The 20719-nt window shown below is 38.9% G+C and overlaps 1 protein-coding gene across 9 annotated transcripts in view; it reads right to left on the reverse strand.

The window, feature by feature from the left end:
* SNX24 (sorting nexin 24) overlaps positions 1–20719 on the reverse strand; it is a 76288-nt gene that overhangs the window by 23772 nt on the left and 31797 nt on the right. For 8 of the 9 annotated variants that reach the window (XM_085214243.1, XM_085214245.1, XM_085214250.1 and 5 more), the window contains 2 exons: positions 11430–11513; positions 6099–6203 (listed from right to left, as the gene is read on the reverse strand). In XM_085214243.1, the coding sequence (XP_085070369.1) occupies positions 6099–6203; positions 11430–11513 (189 nt within the window). Of the gene's footprint in view, positions 1–6098; positions 6204–11429; positions 11514–14828; positions 14854–20719 lie in introns of those variants that run through there. The other variant, XM_085214252.1, reaches the window with a different exon arrangement.

Consider the following 20719-nt stretch of genomic DNA (forward strand, 5'->3'; position numbering starts at 1 on the left):
TGCAAATAAAGTTATCCTCAGAGGTGCATTTAGTACCGTATCTCATCTCCAAAAGCAGCTGTGATAAATGGTTACCAAGCAGGAGTGTAAATGAATAGCATGAGATACTTTCCCTCAATAGTCCAGCAGCCTCAAAAGTTATATCCAAGTCACAGACTTCCTATGGTAAGTGTAAAGTCTTCCATGAACTTTTACACTCTCCCCTTTAAACAGTTTGAACTTTCTGTATTCTCAATACATTTATGTATTACACAGGTATTCAGGAAGAGCTCAACTCTTGATATAGAGCACACTTCTGAGAATATAAAGGAAGGACAATTGTAATGAATGCTGAAATTGACAGAATGGGTACATGTCATTAATGAAGAACACAGAAATAAAATTCAAATAGCTGAATGATCATTGAGTAGTTCTATGATTATTTTGCCATTAACATTTATAGAACTAATTAGCAACCAACTGTTTCTGTCGGGCAAAGGCAAAACAATGTCTCCCAGAAGTGCACTTACCACATACAGAGATCTCAATTATTTCTAAAAAGGTCCAACAGCACAGGGTAAAAATGTTCTGAAGTCATTACTTGTTATTTCTTCCTTTCTTTCTTTTGAAGATAATTAAAGTTCAAGAATTGTTTCTGTTGTTAAGCACAAACAGAACGCCTCTGGTTCCAGTTTTCTATACCAACTTCATATAACTCACTAACCAAAATATCTCCTTTTTTTTTTTTTTTTTAATGTGACAGTCTAGCTTTTTTTTTTCCCTCTTTTTGATGATCGTAGGCTGATTGTTATGTACTACCATGATTTAAACACCACTTTTCCCTCTATTTTACTAAGAAAGTGAAATCAGTGAAAAATCCTGCACATCACTAAGAATTTGTGCTTCCCCATTTTCACCTTCTGGTCTTCCTCCAACAGAGTTCTGAAGCAGCACTTCAGCAACTGTTACAGAGAAGGATTATTCAGACATGAAAAAGGTAAAATTCTAGACCATGCTGTGGAGCAGCTGCAGATTGGCATCAGGAGCCTGGATGGCTTTTCTTTGAGCAGAGACCTCTCCAATGTTCTTCAGGATGGACAAGGCTATAAATGGCCGAATTCACATTGCTCCTTGTTAGAATAGAAAGATGCCAACAAAAATTGGAACAGTTAAGCAGTGAAGAACTAATGAAACTTCCCACTCGCTGATGGAAAACTTATTTTCTTCATAATTAGATAAAACAAATCTTAGGAAATCGAATTAGCTGACTCCTTGGGATGATAGTGAAAATGACTAACACTCAAAGAAAACAAAGGATTCATATCCTTAGTTGCAATATGAAACACTGTTTGAGTTTGGCAATGCTCTGAAACTGCTTTTAAATTAACAAAAACATTTCTTTTAATCTAAAACTTTATGAAACAACAGCACAGAACCAGGTCAACATAAATGACAGTAGCTCAAACGTTTCAGAATATAAAGAAATACCAAAAGCTTGGTTTTTTTGGTTTGTTTTTTTGAGCTATAAGTTATTTAATCCCCTCATTGAGATTGTCTAGTCAGAAAAGAGTATTCGCTATTTTAACTTCATCACAAGCAATTTAATATTAATATTTTGTGAAGTTATTTTCTCCAATTAGAGAAAATCGTTATAGTCCATGAAGAAATGACGTCTTGGGCCAAATTTTCCATAGGATACTTTTTCTTCTGCAGTCACCAATTGAAGAAGTTTTTTTTTTTTTTTTTTTTTCTTTTGTCTTCTGCATTTCATATTCCCCAAACCAGAGTAAAAAAGTCCATATAGTAATGAGTGATTTTCTCCTTTATATTTCTCATGAACTTATTCCTAGAGGAACTGAACATTGTTCATCACTATTTACCCTGCTGGAAACTAAGATGGTCAAGATCTCCAGATTATTTCCTTAAACAGAAAACAAATCTCTAGTCCAGTTTCATGAACTACATAACTCATTTTGCAGATTGGGATCCCTGAAACAACTGGAATGTTGAAGTTCACCATGTCTTCAAATCTCACTGCTGAGCAGCGCTCCAACGAGTCTTATCTTCAGGAATCAGAACTGTTCACAAGAGGAAATAAAAGGCAAGTATGCTTTCTTGACCTCTGCTGAGAGAAATGTTATCTCTATGTATTATCTCTGGTTAGAGCTGTACATACATACAGACCTTACATACTTCCACACAGACAGGTTCAGAAGGTTTACAGCCCTCAATTTTATATAAGAACCCTGCCAGTCACAGGAAGAATCTCTTCAGATCACCTGGACCACAATCCTGAAGCTCATCACAAATACAGGCCTTCTCCAAAATCTCTCTATAATCAAATAATTTCACTGAAGACTAGCAGTGACATATTATGATGTTGACTGGGTGTCACATTACAGTGAATTCTAATTACCATGTCTTCATGCATTACAATCTTTCAGGCAAGATTGTAGAATATGAAAGTCACTTAAAAATAACACATATAAACCAACCTTTCACAATTTCAGGAAAATCAGACCATTATAGGAAGAACACATCCTCAGCTAGATTTCAAGCCAAGAATAACTATCTGATGAATTTTAGCTGACAATGGATGACAGTGGATTTTGCTGAATAGTGCTAATACAGCTAGACTACATATTTCTATATCACAGTCTAATAATATTTGGTTTATTCACCGTTCTACTATTCATTAGAAAGTTATAATAAAATGTTTCTGAGCTCCTGTCCTGTACTCCCAGAAACAAAACCCAGAAATTGAAAAAAATCTAAAAGGGTGGTTTCACCATGATTAGATGAGGTACCTCAAGGTGCAGCACATTCAATCTCAAACCGTGGAATTCTTTGCTTTCCTCACTATTTGATACCAAGACAGATCAAATATTCTAATTTCATTTCATTATTTTTATCCAAATTTCAACTATAGGAGATTACTTCATTAAAAATATATTAAAAAGTCAATATGATTAAGCTATGTCAGAAAGAGGTCTATGTGTGACTGCAGTTGGCACAGTGTGTTATTTGTCTTTGGCATGGGTTTTTCCAAGATGCAAAGTAAAATAATGAAAAATTACCATATACTGCATAAAGCAAATAATTTGAAAGTAATAGCTGTGTATCTGCTCAAAATCTCTGCATGAGATTCTAACCGGTTTTGAAAAAAAAACTACAAATAAAATAAGCCCACTGCAGTTGACCACCTGCACAAATGGCTGTTAACTAGTTCCACAACTGACTAATGATGTCAGTAGGCAACCTACTATTGAAGATTAAATTCCGTTAGTATAACTTGAAAACATATCAGCCACACTTTATACACACAATGCTGAACTAAAAACAGACCGAATGTATTCTGAAATTCTGAAGTACCTTCTTATTAGAGTGCCAAGCATTTTCAAGACAGTACAAGTGAACTGCCTTGATATGGGCATTCATGTTCCTAAAATCAGGCTCTCATGGCTGTCCTTTCCAGTCTTAATCAGTGCATGTTCTTGTGATACCCACCAGTGACAGAAGAGGGTACAAGTTAATTACATGAATGTACAACTGTAAGAGTCAACTAAGTCTTCCAATAGGGGGAGATGTTCTTTTAAAGTTCAATCACTAATTAAAAAAATGCTAAGCAAGTTACCCTTGTACCTTCTTAAGGAAACCAATCTCATACAAGAAATCGGTGTATGTGCCTTAGTACTGATACTCTCCAAAAGGCAATTTCATGAAAATTAGGAAAAAAAGGAAAGTCATAGAAAATGTCTATAAAATAAAAACACACTGATCATACAAACTGTGCTGACAGCCATCAAAACCAAAAATATTTTTTTTTTTCCTTCCAAACCAAAAGGACTTGGCAATGGCAATGTTTTTTTTTTTTTTTTCACCCACAATAACAAATCTAGCCACTCCTCATGACATTTGAACAGTCATGGCAATCAGGTGAAGACCATGGTGACTGGAAAAGGCAACGTTGCACCCATTTTTAAGATGGGTAGGAAGGAGGGCCCAGGGAACTACTACCTGTCAGGATCACCTCTGTACCAGGGAAGACCATGAAACAGATCCTCCTGGAAGATACGCTAAGGCACATGGAAGAGTAAGGTGGTGATATGGGGCAGCCAATACAGCTTCACTGAAGGCAGGCCCTGCCTGACCAACCTTGCTGCTTTTTATGATGGTGTAAATAACCACACCAGTGGACAAGGGAAGATCCACTGACATCATCTATCTGGACTTCAGTAAGGCTTTTTACTCAGTCCCCCATGACATCATTCTCTCCAAATTGGAAAGACATGGATTTGGAGGTGGATTGTTTGATGGACTAGGAACTGGCTGCAAGACTGTACTCAGAGAGGGGTGGTGAATGGCTCAATGTCTATATGGGGATCAGTTACAAGTGGAATCCCTCAAGAGTCAGTACTGGGATCAAAGATCTTTATCATCTTCCTCAATGACATCCACAGTGATGATGGAACATCACACTATGAGGACAGGCTGAGAGAGTTGGAGCTGTTCAGCCCGGAGAACACAAGGCTCTGGGGAAATCCAACAATGGCTTATCAGTATCTAATGAGGGGCTGTAAGTAAGAAGGGGACGGACACTTTAGCAGGATCTATTGTGACAAGACAAGGGGAAATGGTTTCAAATTCAAGGACAGACCTCTAGACTGGATATAAGGAAGAACTTTTTAAGGGTAGTGAGGTACTGAAAGAGGTTACCCAGTGAGGTGATACAGAAGCCCCATCCTTGGAGGCATTCAAAATCAGGCTGGACGGGGCTCTGAGCACCTGATCAAAGCGTAGGTGGCACTGTTCATTGCAGGGCAGTAGGACTATATGGACTTTAAAGGTCCCTTCCAACTCAAAAAATTATATGATTTTATGTTTCAGTTGAAAACTAATCACTAAATGTTTTAAAATAAAAAATAAAAATAAAGTCTACTTCTGGAAACTCTCCTCATATTTCAGAACAAAAACTGAGCTGGACTTTCCTCTTTCTTTCCAACTTGCTTTTTAAAGAATATCAGAAGTAATACTTTCTTGCATCACATTGCAATTATTTCCTCCTCCTTAAGTAATTTGCTTTGTCCTGAAAATGAGGCAACTTCCTAAGTCTGAGTGGTGTAGGTTAACATTCATTTTCTCTGGTGGTTTCTCATGGTACATTATGTTGCAGTTCATCACTTTTCCAGTTGTGCCACTGCAACTGTGGATGATGACTTAAATCAGATACCTGAAATAATCTCTCACGCTTTCCCTCCTCACAAAACTTATCTTTTGGCTCAGACCATTTCTGTGGTCTCCTTTAATAAAATAGCAGAAAGTGCAGTGAACTGGGAATATGCGCAGAGGAACACCTTAATCTTGTTTTGTCACCAGAGAAATGGCTGTAGAACTACATCAGTGGATATTTTCAACTACCAAGAGAATAATTTTTGAAGCAATCACAATGAGAGCAGAATTTTCATCTATTAAAAAAGGATGGGATTTATCATTCTTTATATTTTATATTGAAATATATATATTTATATATCTTTATATTTGTATATTGAAATAATTCCTGTAAGTTCCCTTTATAGTCTGGAGCATAATGAGTGCCCAGGTAGGACTAAAAATGCAGTGCCCACGGTGAGATGAATATGTGATGATGAATGTCTACTTCAACTAGATGAACAATTCAGATATAGACAGGTACAGAAGAGGGATATGATTTTGATGAGCTGCTTCTTCTGTAGTTTGCCTAGGCTGAGGCCAGTTAAATAAAGCCTCCTTCTTTCTCCTTTGTAGCACTTTTCATTAGTACAATAAATCCAATTTGGAAAGAATAGTATTATTATTTTATGTGCAGGAAAATACAGTGCCTGTAAGTTCACCAAAGTCAGTCAGGAGCCTAATGAGAAGCAGCCTAATCAGAAGCAAAATGCTAACAGTCCAGCTGCTAGACTTGCTAAGTAAACACTGCCAGGGATGCACTGCATAAGGATGCAACTCGCTGTCCACATTTTCAATTGCTTATAGGTGAACAGCACACTTCATACCTGAACTACCTACAGATGCTTTGGATACTACAACTCTGAAAAGGTATGCTGGTTTTACTTCCACACTAGTGAGAGGAGACTCACCTGCAAGTACAACTCCAAGCCTTGTCGTCTCTGCTCCAGGACCTTTGGGATCCAGTTCCTTACATGCTTTGAAGGGATCTCTGGAGTCCTTATGCATTTCTTGAGCTAAAACAAAAAGAAATCCAGACAAAAAGAAAGGATAATAGTGCTCCTTTAAAGTAAACATGTTTACATTAGAGATGAGACAGTATCAGTAAAACAACCACACAAAGGAAAATAGCACAGCAACCAAGATCCTCACCAATCAAGTTGAACTCACTGAAGTAACAACTGACTTCTTAAGCCCCTTCATACCTACAGGCTGCAGTTAAAAATCCCTGCGTTCAGCTGCCCTTTTCAGTGAACAGAAAGCCTAGCAAAACTTGTCATTAACAGCTTTACAGCCAAACAGCAGCAGCTACTTTAGAATACATGAAACAGTTACCTGACTGCAGCTGAGCAGTGGGCAGGAGAGGCTGAAGGATAACTAAAGCAAAGCAGTGCCAATCTCTGACTCTGGTGACTTGCAAGGCTGAGCCTTGGGAAAACACTTAAGAAGCCCAGAAACCATGGAGCAAGGGCTCAACCTACCTCACAGCAGCTAATAGCAGATGAGGAAGGAACACCTAGAACCTGACAGCTGGATTCAGCATCCACTGTAGCCTTAAGCACCCAATGAAGATATAAGATACAACGTTAAGTCCCTCTTGTGCTCGATTTCCTCATTAATTGACTTTGCATGACACATTAGAGTATCATACACCATACACAGATATTACATTGCTAGCTCTGGTGACAAAATACCACAGTCCTTTCTAACGCCAGATTTAGGCATTCATGTACAAGTGGGGGAAGGAGAAGAGCTAAATGTTTTTCTGGAATCAAGAGAGCAAGATATCCATGCTCTCAGATTGCCCCAATGGATTGACAGTTGTGTTTAATAGCTTACACAGGGAAACAGCAAGACTGCCACTAAATATACTTTCAACAGATCTCCACAACTGTTCCTCTAAGATTCCCATACAAAATCTTTTATATGCAGAAATGTGTGTATGCATAAATGAGAGCAGACAGACACAAATATCTACTATGACAGCAGTAAGAATTCTTTTTCTAGAGCGATGTGTTTTTTTCAAAACCAGCCAGTATTAACATTTCCCTCAAAACCATGGAGCAAAAACAGTAACTGGAATAGGTTTCATTGCATTTTAATAGGAGGTGACATTGGACATTTCTTCTGTTGTATATTGCCTCTGAGTAAATCTGAGGCAAAGGAGGCAAGGAAAGAAACTCAAAATTGACTTTGACATGTGTACCCATGGGAGATTGAGAATTTACATTTCATCTTTGAGATTGCTGAGATGTCACTATAGGAAAAAGCAGTGCCAACATATCAACATCTCTACAGTCACAATTAACAAAGCTCCAGAGTAGAAATCTCGATCACTCTGGAAATATTTTGCAACTTTCTGATTTCTTAACAGTGCTAGATTACAATTTAATAAGAAATGAAAGTGAAACCTGACCAAACTCATGTACATTTACTGAATGGCCTGAAAGCCAAAGCACAAAATCTGATTTTTTCACTATACCAGGTTGCTCACTGCCCCATCCAGCCTGGCCTTGAGTGCTTACAGGGAGGGGGCATCCACAACCTCTTTGGGCAACCGGTTCCAGTGTCTCACCACCCTCACAGTAAAGAATTTCTTCCTAATATCTAGTCTAAATCTACCCTATTCTGCTTTAAAGCCATTTCCCCTCTTCCTGTCACTACCTGCCCTTATAAAAAGTCCCTCTCCAGCTTTCCTTTAGGTCCCTTTCAAGTACCGGAAGGCTGCTATATAGTCTTCTTGGAGCCTTCTCTTCTCCAGGCTGAAGAGCCCCAGTTCTTTTCCCTGTAGAGGAAGTGCTCCAGCTCTATGAACATTTTCATGGCCCTCCTCTGACCTGCTCCAACAGCTCCACATCGTTCCTGTGCTGAGGCCCCAGAACTGGATGCAGTACTCTAGGTGGGTTCTCATGAGCGCAAAGCAGAGGGGCAGGATCACCTCCCTCACCCTGCTGGTCACACTTCTCCTGCAACCCAGGAGACAGTTCACCTTCTGAGCTGCAAGCACACACTGCTGGCTTATATTGAGACTTCCATCAACTGACACCCCCAAATCCTTCTCTTTAGGGCTGCTCTCAAGTCATTCTCTGCCCAGCCTGCATTTGCGCCTGTGACTGCCCCAACCTTGGTGCAGGATCTTGCACTTGGCCTTGCTGAACTTCATGAGATTGGCATGAACCCACCTCCCAAGCCCATCCAGGTTTCTCTGGATGGCATCCCTTTCATCTAGCTTGTCAACCATACCACTCAGCTCGGTGTTATCTGCAAACCTGCTGAGGGTGCTGATTTGACAAACTGTAGTCCCTATTTACCTCAAGTCAAAAAGATGTCTCAGATGATCAATCATAGAATTGTCCAAACATGAAAAGTCACAACTACTCTAAAATTATAAATAATTTGCAAAACTTGATGTATACAACTTAGGTGTTTTCTAGATTTCAGTGCACTGGTTGTTTCGCTGTCACCTAACGTTTTCATACTAAAAAAGAACTACTGAAGATGCAAAGAAAAAAAGTGGAATAAAAGAGTAGTGAATAAATATAGGTACATCAACACATTTTTAACTATGTTATACAGACAGGAAGATTTTAATTCATTGTAAAAATCACAAAAGTTTCACTCAGACTTCAATTACATTTGTAATGTGACAAAGAAGTAATTTGTACTTGTGTGTCATAGCAGCCTCAAAGATTTTAAGCCCTTTCCATTACAGCCAGATTGCAGAGAAAAACGGGGCTTAGCTCTTTCACAGACCTAGTATGCAAGAGAAGGTGAGCACAGAAAGACAAATCCAGCCACCTCCTTGGAAATGGCTTTCCTAAAAAATCCCCAAGACTAAATAAGTAAAAGAATCTAAATATCAATTGGCATTATTGACACTCTGATGAATGAATCATCTCTCATCAGCTATGCTGTCCTTCCCTTCCTTCATAAGGTTCTAGCGCAGCTCAGCCTTCTCAGACAAAGTTGCGATCTGCCCCACTCTCTGCCCCGGCTGTGCTCAGCAAAGGCTTTATTTCTGCTGCTGCTCATCAGTCATCTCCAGTGCTAAGGGCATACTGAAAATGCAGTACATTTAATGATACCTTTATAATTCTCAGGCATACAATGGAGAGTAGAACTCGCATTTTGGATTAAAGGGGAAGAAGAGAATTGTACTATCTTAAGAGCTTTGGGATTTTCTGTTTTTCTAACACAAAGCAGATGAATAAATGATGTAATGTATTGTTAGAGAACTCTTTCTCCAGTATTTCTGCAACTGAAAGCAATGAAGCAGCCTCAGATCAGGAGCTCTTCAACTCTTTGTTTACTACAAACCTAAGTATTACTGTGGAAGAAAAAAAAAAAAAAAAAGACTTAAATAGCATGTTGTGTCAAATGCGCTGGGTGTTTTGCATCTGTGCTGGAAAAACTAAGAAAACCACAGCATAACTTAAGATAGACAGACGCCACCCAGATAAGGTGTAAGATGTGACAGACCAAAACATAATCCAAGGGTCCTGTTTGAATTTTGGCTGAATATTTTGCTACTATTTTTGGTTAGAGAGAAAAGGGGTGTCATTAATGGCTCTTTCGGTGTTTTAAGGATAATTCTCTACAGAGGGAGTTGTTGCAAGGTGACAAACCTGAGACTGAGACTGCAATCATTCATGACACTTGTGTGGAGGGGAAACATGCAAGTAAGCCAAGAGATAACTGGAAACTAAACCACACAACTCCAGAAACCACAGTGAAATTAGACAATATCTACAGCAAACAATCTACTTGAATACACAGTTTTAGCATAGAAAAGTTAATTTTTCCTTTTTAGTGCTTCCTAACTTAACTAGTTGTGAAATTTTTAGTCAGCCTACTCTACTTTCATTTGTTGTTTTAGTGCATGTAAAGTAAAGCACACATATGGCAAAAGCATACTGTAGAGTTGTATTGCTGATTCTGACACCGCTGCTCATATGTTATCATATTGAAATAGAACACAAGGCAAAAAAGATGTGAGAGATCTGAATTAAAGCAATAAACAAGAAAACGCACTTTATAAAGTAGCAGTCAATTACCACAACTGGCACAAGAAAGCAAAAGGCCAAGAAATAATAGCACATATTGATTACTGTGCAGTAAGGAAAAATATATTTGTTTATAAGACTCTTTAGGACAAAGACACATATACCTCAGCAGTTTCTTTCTGTTGTCCCAAGTTGGCTTATATCAATATAAGGCTGTCAAAATTCATTCTCTCTGCTACCTCTACACTTCCTCTCTGAATTAGACCATTCCTGAGATGACTCAGTGATACCAAACATGCTGGTATAAGCAATCTCCTCTGATGCTGTAGTGGCAGGAGTTACAAATGCCACAAGCTCTTCTCTGTGTTCCTCTCTGTTTTTTGCAGAGGCAGATTCTTGGTACTGAAGAAAAGCAGCACAAAGCAAAAGCAGTCAAGTCTACACATACTCCTCCAATGCCAAAACAACAAGTTGACCCTGGTCCCAGGAAAGGGCTGAAGCTCTCCAGCATACCCCCAACACCAATAGGCTGCTGCTTTTCCAGAATTATTCTTCACAATATTTGCTTTTTATGAGACAGAAAAGATTTAAACTTGCCTTTTGGTAGGTTGCAATAGAAGCATCTAGTTCAGCCTGGGGAGGAGAAGTTTTACCCTCCCTTTAACAGTCATCAAAACAGTTAGTGGACACTCAATCATAAAAGAATTAAGTTTACTTCATTCACCAGTAAGAGGACTCAGAAGACAGGCAAAGGGATATTTCCTACCACATTCACTGTATGAAGAGCATCAGAGTGAGCCAGTCCTTTTCATGTTTAGTTTCCTGGTGTGCAGAAACTGTTGCCTCAGCTCAGCAGGCTAGCAATTCAATTTATAGATTTAACATAAATTACTTGCATAACAGCATAAAAAAAACAAAGTCTTATTGCTTTGCTATTGGAATGTGCTGTATTTCATCATTTTGTAAGAAGAAAAAAAACCCAACATACTACAGATGGCATTTTAGCAATGCAGCATGTAAAAAGCAATAGAAAAGTAGAGTAAGAAATACCTGATAAATGATCAGCCCAGAAACCACCATCCTCACTTCCACAAAGCAGACAACTGTTTAAGCTAAGGACTCTTTTCCAGAGACATGAATCACAAGATGTATTTAAGACAAGCCATAAATGTTAACAATTTCAAGTGAGGGGAATCAATTAGAGTAAAACGAATCTGCTATGTGTAAATAGATAATTACCTTTTTATGGAGAGCATGGAATTCACTATACCTCTTCTCCACAAAATGCTTCCTTCCACTCATTAGCACTTCTATTTTGAAGACCTGAAAAATTATAAATAATAAAAAAAGACATGAGTGGCTTTTCAACAGACAGTTCTGTGACAAAGCTGTGATTGCACATTATATGCAAAATGTAGGGTGGTTCCAAAAAAATAACAGCTCAAATAGGCAAAGAAGCAGAAAAATGATGAACAGGTATCACGGTTGACTCTTATTAAGAAGTTTGTTCAACAAACAAAAAGACAGTTCCATGTGGACTTTACTCTGTGTATTAAAATCTAAATGTTAAAATAATTTCAGAAATGTTTAATACAGTGGGAAGTATTAAAAAGATAAAAAGACAGCAGGAACGACAACAAAAAAGGCTGAAAGAAAATAGAGATTTATTCTCTATTCTCACCATGAAAATAACACAAATGCAGTAAGAACCAGGTAATAAAAGCCTTATGCTATGCAGGGAGAAAAAAATTCAACTACTATACTGTGGGTTAACTCCTAGCCTACAAACTCAGATGCAGTTTGAATTGAGTTCATGGTACTATCTGTAACCTGAGATGTGTGGGGGAACAACAGAAAAGCCATGGCAAACGCTTGTTTTCTTTGTATGATACATGTGACAGCTTTTGTTGCTGCCTCTGGGAGGTTGAAGGCCAGCAGAAGCAGCTCCCCGGATGCACTAATTAGTAGTCACTAACATGACACTTTCTTGATTCTCAGGTTGCAAGGTCAGTACTAAGAGCAAGTGATGAGAAATATTTTGAAGTACTCAAGAAAGCACGGTCTATTAAATGAAGACAAGATCAGCAGAAAAGCAATACAAAAAAGGTGCCTGATCTTTCCAGGTGGTTTTTTTTTTTTTTTCCTTTCTTTCCTTTTTTTCATTTCTGTTTTGCTCAGAAAATGCTGGAAATAATTATTTCCAGGAGAATGAAAGACAATGGTCAAGAAAGATAATTACATCAAGACCTGAGACTTGGAGCAAGTGAAAGCACTTTGAAATAAATTTGCAAACAGTGTTCATGTCTGAACGTAGAAAAAAGGGTTTTCTGACATGGTTATGCACACGGAGCTTGGATCAGAGCAAACAGGCAGGAATCATGCAGGATAAATGCTTCCTATTGTCAGCTGGAACCTGCCTTTCAAACACAGCTCTAAGTGCGATGGCTCTTGCTGGCAAGTCAAACCACATGAGAACCAGATGGCACTTTATTCAATCCAGCCTGAAACACATCCACCTTTGAATGTGGGATGGATGGGACCAGAGTCACTTCGCACTGATGTTTACATTACCAAAATTAGTTCAGACCTTTGTAATCCATCAAAATAACTTGAGATACATTCCACCTCCTTGAAAAGGACTATTTCTGTGTCCTAATCACTGTGAGCAAATGACCTTATTTGGGTGCATTGATTTTTTTTTTCCTTGTCTATTTAGACTATTTTGGGAGAACAGCTATAGGCTATTAAACAATTCTCCTCTCAATGTGCAAAAACTCCAAGGTACCCTCAGGAATATATTTTAAGTTCAGAGTTGTAAAGAGGATCGGATGCAAAGAAAAATCAATGCAAACTTTTTTCTTTAGTTCAGACTTAACATCCTAATTATATGAGAGGAAAACATTACTTACATCTTACACTCTACACACTGCATGAAAGAAATGGTTCCACAAGACACAAAATGCTTCTAATTGCACAGGAAACATGTTGCGGATAAGGAGACCCAAGGACAATTTTTGGGAGGACTGGGTAACAGAATATAAAAATACTTAAATCACTAGTGACCAACTGGCTGGTTCAGATGTTGCAATGGTTTTGAATTAACTAAAGCTCCAGCAATTGCTACCAACTCATGACACCCAATTGCACTTCAGTCAGGAAAGAGCTTCAGCACCAGTGGTAGTTCAGCACTTTTGCTGGCTGCAGGGCATGCTGGCAACCTGGAGATGCCAAATAGGCTCCTGCCTCAGTGGTGAGCACTCATGGGGAAGGTAACCTTCCTGTGTCACACTCAGACTTGTGCACACCCACCTGGTCTTAGGCATGTGCAACTTCAGGGAAATCTCCTGCCTAGAGACTGCAGATCTGTCATTTATGAAAGAGAATAGTTGAAACATGGGGTAAAAGAGAAACAAAAATCCCTCTGTTGACCTTCTTTTCAAAGCCAGTATCTATTTGCTCTGTTTCACCACTGGTTAATGAATTGTATAAATGTTTTCAGAACCAAAAAGTATGCAGCACTTGTACAGCTTCCCTTTTAATCCTACCAGCACGGTTTGCATAAATCTTGCCATGTAGAAGACGTACAAGTTTACTGGGCTTAGAAGACCTGCAAACAGAGCCACAGCCTTCTGCACACAATATTGTCAACTTCAAGACCACAGTTCTGATACCTTCATGCCTTCAATTGGCTCAGTCAATACAAATGTTTTGACTTTGCCTTCTGCACTGTAGGATTCAGTTTTAGCAGCCACCTGACATTTATAAAGACTGACAGTGGACCTACAGTGCATGAACTACTGTTTAAAACAGAAACATTAGAAATAAATGAAAAAATATCAACCCAACACCGCAAATTATGCTTATTTACAGTGGCACCTAAATGTCATAAATCTAAAGCAAATTGCAGAAAATATATTAAGTAGGTATCATAAATGTTTTCATCTAAGACATTTAAATACTAAATTGAATTATACAGTACCTTAAAACACAACTGCAAGTACATGAAATATCATATATTGTGCTTATGACTGCTATAATATTATTCAACTGTAATTAGACTGTCATTAGCGCACATATTCCAAGCTTGCTTCCTCCACATTTACAAGACCACAACTTCTAAGAGCATCCTAATGGCACAGAATTACGTTGGTCCTGCAGTTTTGTGAGGACAAGGCTGTATCTGAAGTGCAGCAGGATGGCACTGGCTTGCAACAAGCGAATCTCTTCATGAATTCAGAGTAGCTATAGGCTAGCCTCACAAATCTAATGAGGAATTGCAGGCCCTGACAGAAGAACAATGTGAGGAAACAGGTGAACAAAGAGTAAAGTGCCAAAATAAAGATGGAAGAACTCCAGAAAAAAAAAAATAGCAACACTGCAAGGGAATTACTTTTCTTGTAAAAATGCCCATGTTCTATGAACATAACTGACAAGACAGTTAGTTAAATGAAAAATGCAACAATTAATCACCGATTACAACAAGTACGATGTTTTTCCCATAGTTAACGAATTACCAGAAATTACACTGCACTGAAAGAAATGAAATTCATCCTTAATAGGACACAAAGGACTACAGATATGAACATACCAATCAAAAAACTTGCTTCTATGAGTATGCTGAAACTAGAAATGACTTACCTTTCTTGGTTAGTGCCTAACAGTTAGCAGTGATGTTTGCACAAAGTCAGAAGATCACTGAAAGTGAAAGAATTTAACCCACATCATGACATCAAGGGTAAGCAACTTCAAATTTAAAACCATCACGAATAATGCTAATGTTCTGCCTACCAAAACTGCAGCACCAGCTCTACAATTTGTAGCTATCAAAACAATGAAGGAAACTCATGGAGAATAATTTTTAAGGTTTTTGTTAATAAGACACTCAAATCTTCAGCCTGACTACAAAAATATTTAAATATGATTGCAGAATAAAAAGAGGGTGGAATCTTTCTGGCTCTCTTCTTTGCCTCTACTTTGTCTCAGTGAAACGGAATATATTCAGATACTGGAAACCACTTTTTGTTAGTGGCAATTATACATAATTTTGCCACTTTCCTGTACTTATCAGTTTTTGAACCCACACCTCCTCTAGCTAAATGACACGTTTTTCAAGAGGAATAATATTTCTTGCTCCAGAAAGCACAGCAGTTGTACAGTATTACATAATAACTACAATGTACAATGCAAGAGCAAATAATTGGTGTTGCATCACTGTGAATTTTTGAGATTGCTTAAATGGAAAAAAATAGGAGCAAATATAACATATACACAAGTCTTCAAGTGCAGAGATATGCTAAGGACACAGAGAATCATGCAAAGCTAAACTGACAGCAACCTCCTTCAGTTTTATGCATGTCAAGCGCTCACACTTGACAAAACAGCTGACGCCTATCTTCTGATTTGATGTAGAAACACATAAGTCCAGTGATTATGTCTCAAAAATTCAACAACCAACCAAAAAACAAAAAAAACAAACCCCACCCCAAAATCAGAAGGAGAAGTTTAACAAAATCTGACAAGAATGATAAATATGATCAAGAATAGGGAAGCAAACTGATAATGTCTCAGCGTGGCTTCCTATTACATGAGAAACACAGAGGCAATACTCTAAGTGTTCAATCAAAGAAATTAGATTAATTCATTTTTTTATTATTACTATAAGTTATTACTATCATTTTGAGTATATTTATATATAGAGAGAAAATTAATTACAAAGTATATAGCCTTCTGTAAAATTACAGTTGAGAAAAAGGTTTGGGGCAACTTCATTCAAAGTGAGGAGATGCAAAAACCAGAAGCAGAAAAGTTTACAGAAAACAGATACATTCATCTAACATTCACCAGGAAAGAAAGTCCTACAGGATTCTTGTACTGTGCTTTTCTCTCCTAATACCAACACTACTTCTATTTAATACGTTACTTACAGATCTAAACACATCCCTTTAGATGCTTCAGCATACCTGACAGACTTTTGTCTGAGGAACAGCTAATGCATTCAAAGTGCTAAGATGCTCAGTCTTAAATCTTTCTCATGACCATATGGAAGGATTTCCAGGACAAATAAAATGACAGTTACGGTCCACAGGGCACTAACAGGATTTCCACATGTTTAGTGTTTCATTATTGCTCAAACAACAGCATATTTTCTCTCTCAGTTATGCTATAATTAAAACAAGACTGCAGCACATATTGAAGATCAAAAGATGACTCTAAACCGGTCTCCATCCAACTAACCAAGGGCAGAGCAAGGGTCCTCAGCATCAGCAGGAGCACTAGGGTGCTGGCATGGCCATGGCCATGTGTGGGCACTGGGCAATGCCCTGCCTGAATGCGCTCTGCCCAGAGCTGGGGGCTGCACACAGGGCCAACCCAAACCTCACAGCAGCCCAGACAGAACTGAATCTCTCTGTCCCCCACATGAAAACAAGTCCACTTATTCTGACTTCAGTCTCAGGAGGGAGAGAGAGGCAGTAGAAATTAGTTCTGTGCGGGTGCAGGGCAGTTCTTGGGCTGGGAAATTGCCTTTTTCCTTTATTCTCCAGCCACATTTCCCCAGCTCCAGTTTCCCCCATCACCTATGTTTGGGTTATTCACCCCATGCTCACTTGCTGAGACTTACGCTGTTCTGTGCTTAAGCAAGTTGCTTACAGCCACATCTCCTCCTGTTTCCTGGAGCAGCTGCAGCCCCACCAGTGTGAGCAGCTGGTTGGAGCACCCAACCAGCCCACCCCGTAGGGATGGATAGTAAGGAGAGAAGTGGAGCAGCTGGTTTAGCTGGGGACCTATAAGTACATTACAGATATTGGAGGTAGGAAATGAGAAAGAGATAGCACTTAAATTCCAGGAACTGAGAACAAGCATAGAGTTGGGAATTAGGATGAACAAGCACAGAGCTGTGGGACATCCCTCCTTCCTGGCATTGGTGCCCAAACAGGCTGATTCCATTTTCCAGATGACATGAAAACTGGCAGCAGCAGCCACAGCCCTGCTCCCCTCCCTGCTGCCCAAGCCAACTAGATGCACCACACACCCACACTCCCTCCTCCAATACAGCTCTACACTCCGTAAGTGTTTCACTGATAAAGAAAGGTTCCCAAGAGATTCACACCCATCACATTTCCAGGTATGCTGTCTTACCCAAACTCAGTTCAAAAGCCCTACTATCCCTGCACTCCAAACACTGTGATCTCTCTTATGTAGATCCAAACTGTTACAAGGTCAGGTATTAGAGTCCAGAAAAGAAAAACAATGGTCTCTTCAACAATCTTTAGCATGTAATTTGTCTTTCTCACCAAAGCTATGAAATAATTAAGGATATTCCATATTCTACCCTCTTTTGCAGTACAGGTGTTCCACACTCAAAATGGCACAGTATAGGTAGGAATTACCTACAAAAAGCGTGCACAGAACTCTAGGGTATTCTTTCTGAAGATGGCCTTTAAGTATGTCACATTTCTTGGGGCTTAGAGGGAGAGCTGGTGAAACGATTTATATCTCAACCCAGTGAGACTAACTCCTGCAAGATGGGAGGCTCGAGGGAGGCTTCTGCGCAAGTGTCACTGCTGAGTGAAGGAGCTGCTGACACATAAGAGTAAGTAGTTTTCTGATTTTTTCAATTCACTTCAAACCAATCTTTCCCAAGCACATCGTTCATAAAAAAAAAAAAAAAAAATCCCATAGGAACATCACTGTCATTTCCTGAAAAATAACTTTCTTGACTTTCCAAGCTAAAATGCCTTTCCCTTGCCAGTGAAACACTGACTATGGAAATCTAATTTGTAACCAACCAAAAAGCTACAAGATCTGACCTGTTTTTGGCATTTTTCTTTGTTAGTCCTGCAGAGAACAACTGTTACACAGATGACATCCCTTTAAAACCTAGTTGTCAGTGTGGTCACCTATCTGGCTAATACCCTTTGAATTAAACTCAAGAAAAAATGTCTTGATCTTTTACTGAAAAAGGAAAAGGTTCCTAAAACATTATAGTCCTCACAGTCACAAAAACAAAACAAAAAATGTCCTGCTCTGCTCCATTTGTTCATCTGGATTATCTCAATGTCTCTTATCAGAAATATTCTATTAATAGAACAACCACGAGGCTTTGTAATGGAAGATATATGAATTTTCTAATGAAAATAATAAACTGGGATAAAATACTTGAATACAAAAAAGACAAAAATACATACATGAAACAAATGAACTCAAAATCTGATGAGATGTTAGGAGTTTCATATTTCATCAGAAAACACTTTGCTATTTTATCCATAAAGACTGTGAAGAATTCCTGCACTTTTCAAAGCAAGAGGCAGCTCCTAGCTACAATGAAAACGTCCCCCTGCCGCAACCAACTAGCTGCAAGAAAGTCCACTTTACTAGAAGCTAAAAACCAAAGATTTTTCCTGCAGACACTCAAGGTCAGGCTGGACAGGGCTCTGAGCACCTGATTGAGCTGTAGGTGTCTGTTCATTGCAGGGGAGTTGGATCAGATGACCTTTAAAGGTCCCTTCCTGCTATGAAGCTATGGTAATTTAAAGTCTGTGTTATTTTCTTTACATTTATAATTGCTGTCTGAAAACCTGTGGGCTATTCAGGACTTCCAAAATGTTGATACTGAACGTCTGCTAAAAAAAAAAAAAAAGTCAAATGTGTCCAAGAATATGTTAAAAAAGTATACACTGCAGCCCCATGTAACTTGCAACAATTCAGTACTCTCCTGACTTGCTCATTTAATTACCATAAACTCTCTGGCACGATTAAACCAATGTGCAGCAGCATTCCTTGCACCAACAAATAACAGCCTTGTCAGATGTTCCTTTCAGAAGCTTAGAGTTTTGGTGAAAACTCAATAGCCCAGCTAATACCAAGTCCAGGCACCAGTATGCGACAGGGCTGAGTGGCACCTGCAAGCAGAGCTGTAGGCACAATGAAGATATTACATCCTATTCCTCGAGGCTTTGATATATTAAGCAAGGAGCTAACTCAACACTTGGCATAAACTCAGAACATGTGAGTGACATATAAAGACTGCAGTTAGAGAAATATTTGCCATGCAACCCAGATCTCTACTCCCCATTCAGAAATCAGTTCAAACAGAACACAGCATGGTGATGAGCGTCATAGTTTGAAGAAGCTGGCTTTGGATTGTCTCATATATATGTTTACCATGATACACAAATTTAGCTTTTTTCTGTGCTGAAAAGTTACTACACATAGGAACACTAAACACAACAGGATTTAGCCAGCACACACATAGCGCAAAGTACTAAAAATCAACTTAGTGCAAGGCAAAGAAATACTGTTTGTTCTGCCTGTCAAAACAGAGCCACAATTACCTAAGCTGTTGTGTTCTATCTGTAGTGTTCTCACACAAAATTGACAGCTTTATTTCAAACATCAGCATTTGTTTCTGAAGAGTCATTATAGCTATTTATTTAAGAATGCAATCTTGCTCACCAAACGTTTCCCTGCAAAGTTAATTTCTTTTGAACAGTAATTCAAAATGGGATGAAGACAAATTCAGCAAACTGCAAAGCAGCTTCATATCTTACTGGACTGAACCTGCTGCTACAGTGAAAAGACTTGAAAGAAGTTATCAAGATTTGTTTTTTGATGCATTAAACTTGAGAAAACAAGATGGTTCTTCACCTGTATGGAAGGCAGACAGAATGAAAATGAAAAACCCTGTGCAACTACTTGAGAAACTGTAAGAGTAGCCATCACAAGCAGTGCCAAACAAACAATAAAATACTGGGCCCAGATTAAAATTTAAGTTACTAAGCTCCTGAATTCACCTGCTGTGGCTAACAACATCTATGGTGTAGTTAGGCTATTAGCACAATGAATGTAGATAGTTGTAAGCCAGAATTAGTTCATGCATTGCTGGCAACAAAACAGTAGCAGTGGTTATGGCCGCACAAGTTGCAAAACTCCTGGCAAAGTCTGAATAAAACCTAGTGCTGCCAGGATCAGCCTAGCTCTATCAAAGTACATCTGCAGGAACAGCAGCTGATGATATGGAGACATCCAACTGAAGGAAGCAGAATGAGCGTGAAGTTCAGAGAATCAGAGAATCACCAATGTTGGAAAAGACCACGAAGATCATCCAGTTCAACTGTCCACTTGTCATCAGTATTTCCCACTAACCCATGTCCCTCAGCACAGCTACACATTCCTTGAACACCTCCATGGACAGTGACTCCATCATCATCCTGGGCAGCCCATTCCAGACACCCTCTAGGAGAAGAAGCATTTTCTAATGTGCAACCTGAATCTCCCCTGGTGCAGGGTTTCAGAGGGATGCAGACACATCCCTTTGGACCCAATGGACTCAAGAGTCACAAGTCTTGACTCAAGAACAATGGGAGGAAAAAAAGGATGAGAGAAAGACACCTCCTAAATTTCATTCCTAGTTGTATAGTGTAAATACAGCAAGGAGCTGAATCACAGACATTTCAGACAGACCTGTACTGGCAGTAATGAAAGACTTCTGTGATTCTGTGATACTTCAGGCAGCACAGAATTCAATTCAA

This window comes from Meleagris gallopavo, chromosome Z (assembly GCF_905368555.1).
Source record: "Meleagris gallopavo chromosome Z, MGAL_WU_HG_1.1, whole genome shotgun sequence".
Lineage (NCBI taxonomy): Eukaryota > Metazoa > Chordata > Aves > Galliformes > Phasianidae > Meleagris > Meleagris gallopavo.